The 13,867-nt window shown below is 36.9% G+C and overlaps 1 protein-coding gene across 1 annotated transcript in view; it reads right to left on the bottom strand.

The window, feature by feature from the left end:
• Positions 1-13,867, bottom strand: part of PPP3R1 (protein phosphatase 3 regulatory subunit B, alpha) — a 71,923-nt gene that overhangs the window by 12,303 nt on the left and 45,753 nt on the right. Inside the window, exons 3-5 of the mRNA XM_025868561.2 lie at positions 3,481-3,657; positions 1,683-1,742; positions 578-762 (exon numbers count right to left, since the gene is read on the bottom strand). Coding sequence (XP_025724346.1) covers positions 578-762; positions 1,683-1,742; positions 3,481-3,657 — 422 coding nt within the window. The remainder of the gene's footprint in view (positions 1-577; positions 763-1,682; positions 1,743-3,480; positions 3,658-13,867) is intronic.

Here is a 13,867-nt window from a genome sequence, read left to right as displayed (position 1 = left end):
AACTGTGGCCCCAGTTTCCACCTCGAGTTAGTTTTCTTAGGGCTCCCCAAAACCGCAGTCCTTGCACCTGTGGGGCCCCTACCCTATCACCCAAAGAACCAACCATCAACTGACTGGGAGGGGGGAGGGGAGGAATCACTGTTTACACTGCCTCACTAATGAGTTTAAGATACATGCAGATTCCATCTCTGTTGTCCTCATGAAGCCAAGCTTCTGGATGCCTGGCTGAAACTCATGAACACATACCTTCCACAAGCATTTTCAAACATTTATTTTTAAATAAACCTTAAGAATACACCCTGTTTGTAATTTGGGGGACTATCAACAGTAGGTAAAAGTTATTAATACCATTCTTGTGGTGTATTATCAAGTAATCATCGAGAACAGGAATTCCTGAGAATAATAATTGTTAGTTATTAATAATCACAAGGAACATTTAAAAACTTTGAGGGCCATAAGGCAAAATCAAATATATAAATTTCTAGTGCAAAAAAATGTATATGGAATTCTCTAGTAAGTAGTTTTGTAAACGTTTTTAAAACCTAACTGTTGGAAGAACCAGCTCTTTTGTACTTACAGCACAGAATTCTTCAAAGGATATTCTTCCATCTCCATCCTTATCTGCATTTATTATGGTTTTGTCTACGATTTGCTGTAACTGTGTATCTTTCAGATTGTTCCCCACCATCATCTTCAGCACCTGGAAGAGTTCGCCATTGGAAATATAGCCATCTTTATCCATGTCATAGATACGGAAAGCAACTAAAAAAGAGAGTAAGGAAAACCAATGACAATTATAAGGCAACCACAAGTAAATACTTGAAATGAGGAAGAAAAAAATAAGCTATCAAATATCTAAAGTTAGAACTATGATCATCATCATAGTTCCCACATTTGATCTTGCCTCTAGGAGCAGTTAAAACACAGTTCGGTAAGAATATGGGCTTTGGAGTCAAGAGTGCTTGGCCAATTAATGTACCTAAGGTTTAAGTTATTTAACCTTGCTAAGCTTCAGTTTCTACACGTAAAATTGGGACTAATAACAGTTCCACCCTCCCAGGTTCTTTAGAGTACTTTATGATGACAAATAATACATGTGAATTGTTTAGAATAGTGTCTGAAACATGGCAAAAGCTCAATAAATGATAGCAACTGCTATTACTATTATTCTCATTTATATTAAGTGTTCATTTACAAAGGATGTCTGCATATATCCTGTGCCTCAGAGAACTGTTACTGAATAAAATCTCTCTCTAGTTAGAAGAGCTGAATACCTTAAAAAGGTATCAGATGTTCACTGTAATAGAGGCTGTCTACATAAACCAAAATAGTGGACATCTGGCTAAATAGGTGTATAAACTGAGTTTACCTAATCACAGAACATTTCTTCACACTTTCATGAAAATATCTCTTACCCAAGACACGTAGTTTTTACATAGCTGTTTTCAGTACAAGGAAATTGTTTTGTTTCTAGTCAACTAAAAAGCAACCATGACACATTGTTTTTAAAAAATACTAGTTGTAAATGTCCTAAAAGGACTTTCTCCAGAATATAAAATTGCTGTTATATATATTAAGGATCTAGAATATTCTTTTCGAATATCTTAAAAGGAGATTATAATGTAGTATAGGGTAGTAGTGGCATAAGAGGGAGAATGAACTCATTAAAGAAAAATACTTACACCTCAACTTCTGTTCCTTATCTCCTTTGACACTGAACTGAGAGACTCCCTCAATGAATTCTGAATAAGAAGAGAAAATGTTTACAAATCAGAAGTTTCTATTTTTTAGGTAGAAAACTACATACCCCCCCCCCACAAAGTCACATATCCACAAAAGGATGTTTCCTTGCTGCAAAAGAAAATATTACTAAGCAGTGTTTTAAACTGGAAATGCCAAATTTGATATATATATATTTTTTAACTCTGAACTTGGGAGTTCTCTAAGGTCAAACCAATTTGAACAAAATTTATTATGTAATACTCAGCTTACCACTAAGAGACACACTTCTTTAAGCTATCTAATTCTTTCTTTTTGGAATGTAACTAAAAGGGGGGCTCTTAAAAAAAAAAAATCAAGCGTCATGTCAGGCTCTCTGCTCAGTGGGGAGTCTCCTCTCCTCTGTGCTCTCTCTCAAGCAAATAAATAAAATCTTTAAAAAAATAAAATCATGGGGGACCTGGCTGGCTCAGTAGGTAGCACATGTGACTTTGGTCTCAAGGTTAAGTTTGAGCCCCCACACCGGGCGTAGAGATTACTTAAAAACAAAATTTTTTTAAAAAAGAAAAGTATTGGGGCAACTGGGTGGCTCAGTTGTTAAGTGTCTGCCTTGGGCTCAGGTCATGTTCCCAGGGTCCTGGGATTGAGCCCCACATTGGGCTCCTGTTTCTCCCTCTCCCACTCCCCCTGCTTGTATTCCCTCTCTAGCTGTGTCTCTCTCTGTCAAATAAATAAAAATCTTTTTAAAAAATAAAGTATTATAAAAAAATTGTGTTGGGCGCCTGGGTGGTTCAGATGGTTAAGTGTCTGCCTTTGGCTCAGGTCATGATCCCAGGATCCTGGGATCGAGTCCCGCGTCGGGCTCCCTGCTCCTTGGGAGCCTGCTTCTCCCTCTGCCTGCCTCTCTCTCTCTCTCTCTTTCATGAAAAAATAAATAAAATCTTAAAAAAAAAAAAAGATTGTGTTGTTTGGATTTTAAAATTTTAAGTAATCTCTACACCCAACATGGGGCTTGAACTCATGACACCAAGACCAAGAGTCTCATGCTCTTCTGACCGAGCCAGCCAAGTGCCCTGATTATACACTTTTTTGCCAGAACAAAAATAATTTTGAATTTTTGGTTCCAAAATTCAGACCCATTTAAATAAAGTCTTGTGAAAATGATTTTTCTTCACTGCTAAACACTAAGTCATAAATTTAGCTTTAGGTCCCCCTTCGTTTAAAATTCAGTTCCTGGAACGAAAATAACAAAATCTGATGATGACAAATCATAGAATCAAATATAAAATTTTGTACCATGGTAATATTAGCAAAAGCACTATCATTTTACATAAAAACCTAGATTAAAATAATCCTTTGTACAATGCTCACATCCTTATTATTACACCTTAATTTATACTGGTTAGTGTAAGTCTCATTCTTTAAAAAAAAGTTTCTAAAAATGCAGTTGTGGGGTGCCTACGTGGCTCAGTCAGTTAAGCATCTGCCTTCAGCTCAGGTCATGATCTCAGAGTCCTGGGATCGAGCCCTATGTCGGACTCCCAGCTCAGTGGGGAGCCTGCTTCTCCCTCCCCCTCAGCCACTCCCCCTGCTTGTGCTCTCTGTCAAATAAATAAAATCTTTAAAAAAATGAAACCGTAAAAGATCTTAGTTCATTAAGATTCATATACCACAGATTTTGAGAATTTAACAATTATATGATCACCAATAGATTAGTCATAGATTACATAACTTGTTAAATTAAAAAAACTACTTTCTTACCTTTAAAGTCTACTTCTCCATTCCCATCTGTGTCAAATATATCTATTACTCGCTGTACTAAAGGATTCTGTTGTAACTCAGGCAGAGACATGAACTCTTCCACACTCAAAGAGCCCGAATTGTCCAAGTCGAGCTTCTTAAATCTCTTTCCTAGCCTTTTAATTTCATCAGCATCAACTAAAAGCAAACCAAAAGAGGTAGCAAGATTTACAAATGATTTTACGAAAATAGGGGAAAAAATCCAGCAGTTAATCAACAGTTTAACTTCTAGTTTAATTAAAAGTTACATAATACTACTGGTTAATTCCTTATAACAGAGAAAGTCATAATATTTTTATTTGGTTACCTTTTTGTTTGCCTGCCCCTGCCATAACATAAAACTGACTGTATACTGCACCAAGATATTACAGGATTACAATGGTAAGCCGATCACGGAAGTCAGGTGATTCTACTAGGCAGGCTAAATCTCTATTCTGTACACCAAAGCATCTTTTCACTTACCTTTTTAAAGTTTATTTCTAATAGTTCATGGTTTGAACATGGTTCAAAATTCAAGACCTCCCTCCTATCCCACCCTGTAGACATCCAATTCCCCTCCCAAGGGACAATGTTGCCAGTTTCTTGAATACTTCTTAGCAAGTATGAGCAAATCAAACACAAGCCTTTACATTTTTTAACCAAAAGAACCACAGCTAACAAAATTCACTTTTCAGTGCTTTAAAGAAAAACAAGAAGTGTTTGCATTAGTTTGTAATTACTCTATAAAAGTTCAGTATCAGGTCTCCTAGCAGCATATACATTCTTGAAAAAGATAATTTTCTTCTAAATTACATTACTGTTTTCATTCCTTTAAGAAATCAGACTAATTCATACAAATAATTTTAATCACTGATGGCAGAAATACAAATATATTAAAAACCATAACTTCCTAAAAGAAAATCTTTCTAAAAAAATTAAGTCAAATGTTATGTAGCCCAAGAGTATACATGTATTATAGCCCACAATATTAGAGACTGAGACTGCAAACTGTTGTTGAAAATTCAAATATATGGCATTCTCATTAAAAGAACTTAAAAGTTAATATTTTTAAATATAAAAATATTATCTTAAGATGGAGTAAAAACTGTAACAAGTACAGACTATATACAACTACCATCTGCTGCTCTGATATGTAGTAGTTCATATGCAATTGGTAAAGGGAGTCGTGTCAATCAGTAGAGCACAGAAATGTCGCTGGTGCAGACGGACTTTTCCTAGTATGTTATGGAGGAAGGGAAAAGGACCAAGTTTTCTCAAAATAAAGACCAAGTCTTGATAAAATAAAATCTTAAGGAAAAAAGATGAAAACAAATGCCTTTAGAGACATCAACAGCAAGTTTAGTGGTTCAAAAACTTCAAGGTTTCCAACATTGATAGCTGGTGGAAAGTACTGGTAACATATGAACAGCTGCAAAAGTATTTCCTCCTCTCTCCACCTCCGCCTCTCCCCACCATGGAGCCTCAAAACACAATTAACAAAGGTGACTATACCCTGGCTCATTATTTAATTTTTACAAAATTAGTTTCTGCTGAAGCAGATGTCCTCAAGGACCTTGAGGGAAATCCAAAATAGGAAGCACGAGTCCTAGTTTAAGGCTAATGAATTGCTATGGTGCTTAATACAAATGCCAGAGGTTATTTGTGCTAAAATTTTTTTAAGATTTTATTTATTCATTTGAGACACACACACGCACAGAGAGAGAGAGAGAGAGAGAGAGAGAGCACGAGCAGGGGGAGAGGCAGAGGGAGAAGGAGGAGAGGGAGGAGAAGCAGGCTCCCAGCTGAGTCAGGAGCCCGATGCAGGGCTCTACCCCAGGACCCCGGGATCATGACCTGAGCCGAAGGCAGACACTTCACCATCTGAGCCACCTAGGCACCCCTGTGCTAAAATTTTTAAGATCCTAATAGTTTTTCTAAGTACTCTGTTAACAAAGCTGCAAAGTGGTCTATCCAATCCATACGTTCCCCAGACATGTGATTTTTGCAACATCTGAGGTTTGCAAGAATACGTAACATTTTACTATAACAGAAATGCCTTTCTTAATTTAATGATTCATCTAAACACTGCTTCCAACAGCAAAATACACACCTCATAAAACATCAACTGCAAAGAACCTTTTAATCCCTCTATTAAAGAGTATTCCTTCTTTAATGAACAGATGTTAAAAGCAAACTGTTCAAGTAAACCTTATTTTCTAATTTTCTGTGATGAAACTGGACACCCTTACTCTTGGAGGAAAAAAAAAACTGTAAGTCCCTAAAATGCTTTTATTTACATGTCTCCCATGCAACCTCAGACCAGAGACCACAACTCTTCATTGTTCTTCTGTACACTGCATATAAAAGGTGCTCAATAAATGTTTTACATGAGTATTCTAAGAATTTCAGCTTTAAAACTTACTGATCAAAATGCCATCAGAATTTAGAGTAAAATTACTAATCTAATCAGACACCAATTAGCAAACCTTTCAGAAGTTTCTCCCAAGTACACAGATTTTGCTGAAAACTACTCTCCCCTCTCTACATACCAAGGATGAGTTAACTACTTTTTTCTAGTAATCTTCAGTTTTGCCTTAGTTTACAACCACAAACCAGAAAAGGTGATGAGGAAATTGAACATAATAGATCACTAAAGTACATACATCACAAGTGGAAAAGGAAAGGCATGTGTCCACCAGCTCTAGAGTGTATCATTAACTGGAAAGAGCAAAGGCCAAAATGTAGCATACTTACACTTAGATTCCGTTTACTAAGGCTGGGACATAAGTAACAGTTTATCAAGTCACACTTTTCTGAAACTGAGGTGAAGATTATTGTTTAAATTGCCTAGAGGGCGCCTGGGTGGCTCAGTTGGTTAAGCGACTGCCTTCGGCTCAGGTCATGATCCTGGAGTCCCGGGATCGAGTCCCGCATCGGGCTTCCTGCTCGGCAGGGAGTCTGCTTCTCCCTCTGGCCCTCTTCCCTCTCGTGCTTTCTATCTCTCATTCTCTCTCTCTCTCTCAAATAAATAAATAAAATCTTAAAAAAAAATAAATAAATAAATAAATTGCCTAGAAAACCCCACTAATCCAGAAGACAGCATTCCAGTCTTGACAAATGAATAACAAACATTAAGAATAATAAAGATAAATCATAAACCATCAAATAAATAGACTTAACACTGCCAACAGTAATCTTTCTAAAAGGTACATTCAGCAAATCACTAGGCTCTTGGGCTTACAAATTTGTAGTGGCTTCCTAATACAATCAGGATAAAAAATCTAGAGCCCTTGACAATATTTAGCCTCAATTTAAATTTCCATCCTTCTCTTTCCCCATTATCTTTACCTTAGCTACCATGCTCTCGGCACAGTTGTTCAGATAGCGTAAGATTCGTGCCTCCATTTCCTTATATACCCTCTACTGGAGTGTCCTTCCCTGAACTCTCCATTTAGGAGACCCCTATCAATTTTTCTGATTAAAAAAGGGGGGGATACTAACTGTAATCCTGTAGTTATTAAGTATCATTAATTCATTCTCTTGCAAAAGCCCTTAAAGCAACATTTAAAACCATTTTCTGTCTTTTGCTTTAAATATCTTATGAAATACTATAAAACAGGTGATACCTATTCTGGATAAGTAGTTACAACTTTCCTCAAAGCCAAAGCAATGTGCCAGCGATCCCACTTTAACAATAACTGGCTTTTTAAAAAGCCCCTCAAGTAAGACCTGGAGGGAGTGAGCTCTATCTAATCTTCTATTCACCACCATTCTCACACATCCCTTGCAGCCGACACTCACCCTGAGATTCTTTAAGAAACCAGTTTAATTTGAAAGAAGGCATTACCTATTCTCCAGCCACCCATTTATTTCCTCCTTTCTGTCCCTTCCTTCCTGCTTACCCCACAGTGGTAAGACACAAACTACTCAGTATTTACTATCTAGTTGAGGCTAGCTGAACAACTGGAGGACTCTACCTAAGTAATTACAGTATTCTTAAATGGTTGGCCTAGAAGGCAAAGCCATAAATATTTTTTAAAGCCAAGATCGAAGAAAGCTGGTTTTCAAAAACAAATGGTAAAAATAGCTATTTTAGGTGTGGAACTGAGTGCTCTCTGCACCAGAGAAGCAGTTACTCAGTATGTTCACTTGCCAGCACTGCAGAGCAGATGTGTTGCAGGATTAAACATATGCTCAAGTAGGAAATGGCATCGCAGTTCTTGAAATATGGGCACTTACCAATCTCCTACAAATTAGGCACAGATCTCTGAAAGAGATTAAACCCATTGTGGTAATACCTCTAAATGTTTCAGATCTGCACTTACTACAAGTTAAATATTAAAGAACAAATTCCAATTTTGGGTACCAACTTTCATCAAAGATTTTTTCTACTCCTTGGGAGCATACTCCCTTAAAACAGATGGACAAGGGGAAAAAAAACAAACCTCACCCTCTTGACTCATCTTGTGACTCAGAGATACTCGTTTTCATATGTTTTGCCAAGTTAAAACATGTTCTTTTTCTACTTTTTGTAAGGATACCTTTGGAAAGACTATCACTTTTAATAGTTGAAAATGCCCACCTATTCAATTTATGTTATACAAAGTACTAAAATAAAGAATCTTAAGTCATATACATCATTCTCTACAATTTAAGCAGGACATTAAAAAGTTGGATCTTTTCGTCAGAGTTTATGAACTATGAAGTGAGTAATAAGGAACTGATGGACTGCTAACACTGAAAACACCAAATTAAACTGCTGAGACCTTACCCAGGTCAATTCACCCTGACTATACTCAGGATAAAAGGTAAAATTGATGAGGGAACAGCAGGCAGGCTGAGGACAAAGCAGAAGCTGATTACCCCGCCCCCCATGGGATATAGAGGACATTCCTTAGGCACCCCTGGCTGCCCTAAAGGAAAAACAAATAGTTAAACTTGTAGAGACCACAATCCTGCAAGACCTTGGTCTCCCTCAGTTTACTTACAAAAGCCTTAGCAATAACTTCCAGAACGGAATATAAATACAATTAAATGTCTTTATAACCTGCAGCCCGTTGACAGATACTTCAAGTGGGCAGCGTGTAATGTTCCTCCAGGAAGTTCCCAACTATCTTAATGTTAATGCCTTACTAGGGGGGTCAACAACCTTAACTTGACAATGGCAAGGCCTCCGATATCCTGTGAGTCTTCTTTAGCATATGAAAGTTCTTTTGCAAACCTCCCTTTTTCCTTACCGCCCCCAACCCCATGGTATATAACCAGCCACCCCTCACAACCCCGGGGCAGCAGCTCTTTCTGCCCACGGGTCCCGTCCCCGTGCTTTAATAAACCACCATTTTGCACCAAAGACGTCTCAAGAATTCCTTCCTGGTCGTCGGCTCTGGACTCCACCCCAATGAACCTCACCTATATTCCAAAACCACATCAAAATCTAGATGGTTATTCATTTTAACAAGTGATTTCAGGAATCTTATTAACACATAAAATAAGAATTTGCTTTTAGAGAGCTCATTTGGCTACAGTTTATTTTTTGCATTGGTATGTGGGGGTTTTTTTAGTTTTTAATTCCAGTACAGTTAACATAAAGTGTTGTATTAGTTTCAGTTGTACTATATAGTGACTCAACAATCCCATACATCACCCAGTGCCCATCACAAGTGCCCTCCTTAATCCCCATCACCTATTTCCCCCATCCCCCTACCCACCCACCTCCCCTCTGATAACAATCAGTTCTCTAGAGTTAAGTGCCTGTTTCTTGGTTCGGGTCTTTTTTTTTCCCTTTGCTTCTTTGTTCTTAAATTCCACACAGGAGTGAAACTGTATGGTATTTGTCTTTCTCTGACTGACTTAGCATTATACTCTCTGGCTTCATCCATGTTGCTTCATCCATGTTGCTGCAGTTTCATTCTTTTTATAGCAGAACAGTATTCCGCTGTGTGTGTGCGTGTGTGTGTGTGTGTGTGTGTGTGTGTGTGTGTGTCTCCACACACACGATTTCTTTATCCACTCATCTATCAATGGACACTTGGACTCCTTTCATAATTTAGCTATAGCAAATAATGCTGCTATAAACACAGGGGTGCACATATCCCTTTGGTGTTTTTGTATTTTGGGGGTAGGTATCCAGTAGTGCGGTTACTGAATTGTAGGGTTATTTTTAACCTTTTGAGGAACCTCCATGTCTTCCTACAGTGCCTGCACCAGTTTGTGTTTCCCCCAATAGTGCAAGAGGGTTCCTTTTTCTCCACATCCTCATTAAGATTTGTTTCTTGGGTTTTTTATTTTAGCCATTCTGACAGGTGTGGAGTGATATCTCATTGTAGTTTTGATTTGCATTTCCCTGATGATGAGTGATGTTGAGCATCCTTTGTGTCTGTTGGCCATTTGTATGTCTTCTTTGGAGAAATGTCTGTTCATGTCTTCTGCCCATTCTTAACTGGATTATTTGTTTTGGGGGCATGGAGTTGTATCAGTTCTTTATGTATTCTGGATACTAACCCTATATCAGATATGTCACTTGTAAGTATCTTCTCCCATTCTATAGATTGCCTTTTAGTTTTGATTATGTCCTTTGGTATGCAGAAGCTTTTTATTTTGATGAAGTCCCAAGGGTTTATTTTTGCTTTTGTTTCGCTTGCCTCAGAAGACTTACCTAGAAAAATGTCGCTACAGCTAATGTCAGAGAAATTACTGCCTGTGCATTTTCTTCTAGAACATTTATGGTTTCAAGTCTCACATTTAGGTCTTTAATCCATTTTGAATTTATTTTTGTATGTATGGTTTAAGAAAGTGGTCTAGTTTCATTCTTGCACATGTAGCTGTCCAATTTTCCTAACGACATATATTGAAGACAGCTACAGTAAATTTTAATAAATACTGTCAACTGGACATATTAGTACTAGAGTAATATAAGAGATAGGAAGTTGCATATTCATTCATCACTCTCTCAGATAAAGAAACACAACCATGTCCCTTCATATTTTTTCTCGTTTAGAAAAAATGAATAAAAGAGATTCCAAAATAGTATTATGTAACAGAGACATCTAGGTCTCTAGCTGCTAAAACATTATTATTATTACCACATACACCCTAAGCTGCTACTCCACTGTTAGGGTTAAAAGAAAAACTTTGAAGTCTAAGCTCTTTCAGGTGATTCTGAGATTTCTCAAAATGAAAAGAAATAAGCAGAATGGTAGAAAATTAACTTTCCATGAACTTTAGCCAATTCCCAATAATTGTGTAGTAGTCAACAGAAACAAGACTATTCCTCCTTAAGGAAACGCTTTTAAATAGCCAATTTATCAATAATTTACTACTAGTCTACTAATCATGTAAGAACAAAAACAAAGTCTTTTCAAATCCTTCTAGCAGTAATATTTTGAAAGAAACCTAAATGTAATGTGGGATCCTGTTTAGAATCCTGGAAAAGAAAACTTTTCAGATGTCACCAGTTTTTTCACTAAAATATGCAGTTTAATAGTATCGTACCAATGTTAATTTCTTGATTTTGGACACAGTACTATGGTTTAATGAGACATTAACATTAGAGGAAGCTAGAGGAGAGATATCTGGGAACTCTAGTATTTGAGAACTTTTTATAACTTTTTTAAAATTATTTCTCAAGTCTCCTCTAATTTCTGACAACTCTTAATTCTTCCCTTGTCTTCCACATCTTGAAACTTTTAATCCAGTATTTTGTAAAATGTCCCTCAGTTTGAGCTTATTGATATTTTCTCAGGATTAGGATGAATTTGGGCATTTGGGGCAAGAATACCATAGAAATGATGATGTGTCCCTACCAGCACATTGTTATCAAAGGATTCACAAGGTCAATGTGTTTTTGCTAGTGATGTTAACTTTGATCACTTGGCCAGGGTGGTGTCTGTCAGATTTCTCCACTATAAATCTACCACCTTTCCCTTTGTATTAAAAAATATCAGGGAATCGGGGAAAGGGGGCGCCCCCCCACCGCAATACTTTGAGACTATGCATATATCCTATTTCTCCTAAAACTGTGACCTAATTTTAGCATCCATAGGTGAATCTTGTGTGCAAGATTTTATTACTATGGTATTTGCTTAATAATGATTTTCTTTTCCCCCTCTTTCTTCCTACATTAAGTGAAATGTTCCTATTTAAGAAAAAATTAAAAACTGTCCCTTCTCCCCATTTCTTTCTTTATTCAATTATTCATATCACAGCATGGATTCACAGATATTTTATTCGACAGGTTAAAATCCAATAATATTCATTACTTGTTAATCAAAGTTTTCCAGCTTTGTTTAGGTACTTACTACCTCAGGTTGGCTCCTGTGTGACCTATCAACAATCCCCATTTTGAGCACCTCCTTAATTTCTGGCACCATAAAATATTCCAGCCTCATCCTGACTATACATGATGTTTCCAAGAAGAGATTCCCCAATCCATTTTGTATGGCAGAATATTTAGAACTATATTATAGAATGAAAACTATTAGGAAAGATTACTCTAATAAGGAATCTTAGAATTTCTATCTTAGAAATATTCTGGAAAGAGCCATCAGGCATGACAAAATTACTTATGAAGAAACATGTACTGAATTACTCTCATAAAGACTATCACAAGAATAAAGCACTATAGTTTTATCAATACAAGCTATTGGGTAGTTTCTCAACATAAAGTTTGATTTTAAAGTTTTAAAAGTCTCTTGTAAAATGTATCTCCTACAAAGGTAATGAGTAATGTATTTTCACGTTACCCCAAGTAAGAGGCAAAAACCACCAGAGGGCGCAGCAGAGATGGTCACAGATAAAACCTTCATAAGCAATTCCCAAAAAACCCCCCAAATTCTGTACTGATCTTGTGTATAGACTAGCAGTTTAATATTTATATTCTACAAGGAACTGTTTGACAACAAAAAAAGAACCCTACCAATATCATTAGAGAAATGAAAAAGTATTTTATGAAGTATGAACACACAGTCACACAAATTTGTGCTGTCTTTTCTTACAAAGGAAAAAAGGTCTAGATTTTAGGGGTATATCATAATTTTCTAATGCAAGAGGCAACATGCACTTTTGGTGTTTCTAGATTATAATTTTTATATAATTTAAAAATGAAGTAGGGGCATGTGGGTGGCTCAGCTGGTTAGGTGTCTGCCTTTGGCTCAGGTCATGATCCTGGGGTCCTGGGATCAAGTCCCACGTTGGGCACCCTGCTCAGTGGGGAGTCTGCTTCTCCTTCTCCCTCTGACCCTCCCCCCTGCTTATGCTCTCGCTCACTCTCTCTCAAATGAATAAAAAATCTTTTTAAAAAAATGAACTGTCAAATATGTGAAAGCTAGACATCAGTACCAAGAAAAGAATTACCGAGTTGTAAAATGCTATTAAGAAATTTTAAGCCAATTTTGAGAAATAACTGACATTCCAAAAGTATATTATTAAATACATAGGTCTACAGGTTTTGAGAAATGTATACACCTATGTAAGTAAGCATCACTACAATCAAGATAAAAGCACATTTCCATCATCCCAAAATGCTCCCCCTGAGCCCTTCTGCAGTCAAATCACATCCCCTACCACCAACTGCAGGTAACCACTGTTCTGCTTTCTGTAACTAATTATGTCTAGAATTTCATATAAATGGGATTATATAGGATGTACTCTTGTATCTATCTTCTTTTAATGTAAAAGAACCAGATGAGAAAATCAAACTGTCTCATATGTCACTAGTTTGTTCCTTTTTATTGCAGAATAGTATAGTCCACTGTATGGATATACACATTTTTTTTAATGCATTCATGGGTTACTAGACATACCTGCTATTTCCTGTTTGGGACTATTAGGAATAAAGCTGCTAAGAATATTCACAAATTCTTTTTGTAAACAAGTGTTTTCCTGGACTTGCTATGTCACACGGGGTAAGCATATATTCAACTTAAAGAAACTGTCAAAGAGTTTTCCAGAGTGGTGTACCATTTTACTCTCTCATCATCAATGTAGGAGAACTCCAGGAGCTCCACATCCTTGTCAACATGTGGCACTGTCAGTCTTTTTAAGTTTAGTCATTCTAGTGGGTAGTAGCACTATGTATAGTTTTAATCTGCACTTCTCTGAGGACTAGTGATCTTGAGCATCTTTTTCATGTGGTTATTGTCAATTCATCTATCTTCGTTTGTGAAGTGACTGTTCAAATCTTTTACCCTTTTAAAAACTGGGTTGTCTGAAAGAGTTGTGAAATTCTGTCTGTATACTGCCTGATGCAAGTCCTCTGTCAGGCATAGGTATTGCAAGTATTTTCTCCCAGTCTGTGAGCTGCCTTTCCATAGGTGTCTTTTAAAGACCAAAAATGTGGGGCGCCTGAGTGGTTCACTTGGTTGAGCATCTG

This window comes from Callorhinus ursinus, unplaced genomic scaffold (genome assembly GCF_003265705.2).
Source record: "Callorhinus ursinus isolate GAN/ISIS: 27379988/994484 unplaced genomic scaffold, GSC_fseal_2.0 scaffold10, whole genome shotgun sequence".
Classification (NCBI taxonomy): Eukaryota; Metazoa; Chordata; class Mammalia; order Carnivora; family Otariidae; genus Callorhinus; species Callorhinus ursinus.
The sequence above is the reverse complement of the archived record's forward strand: the minus strand, read 5'-3'. Positions and strand labels throughout refer to the sequence as shown.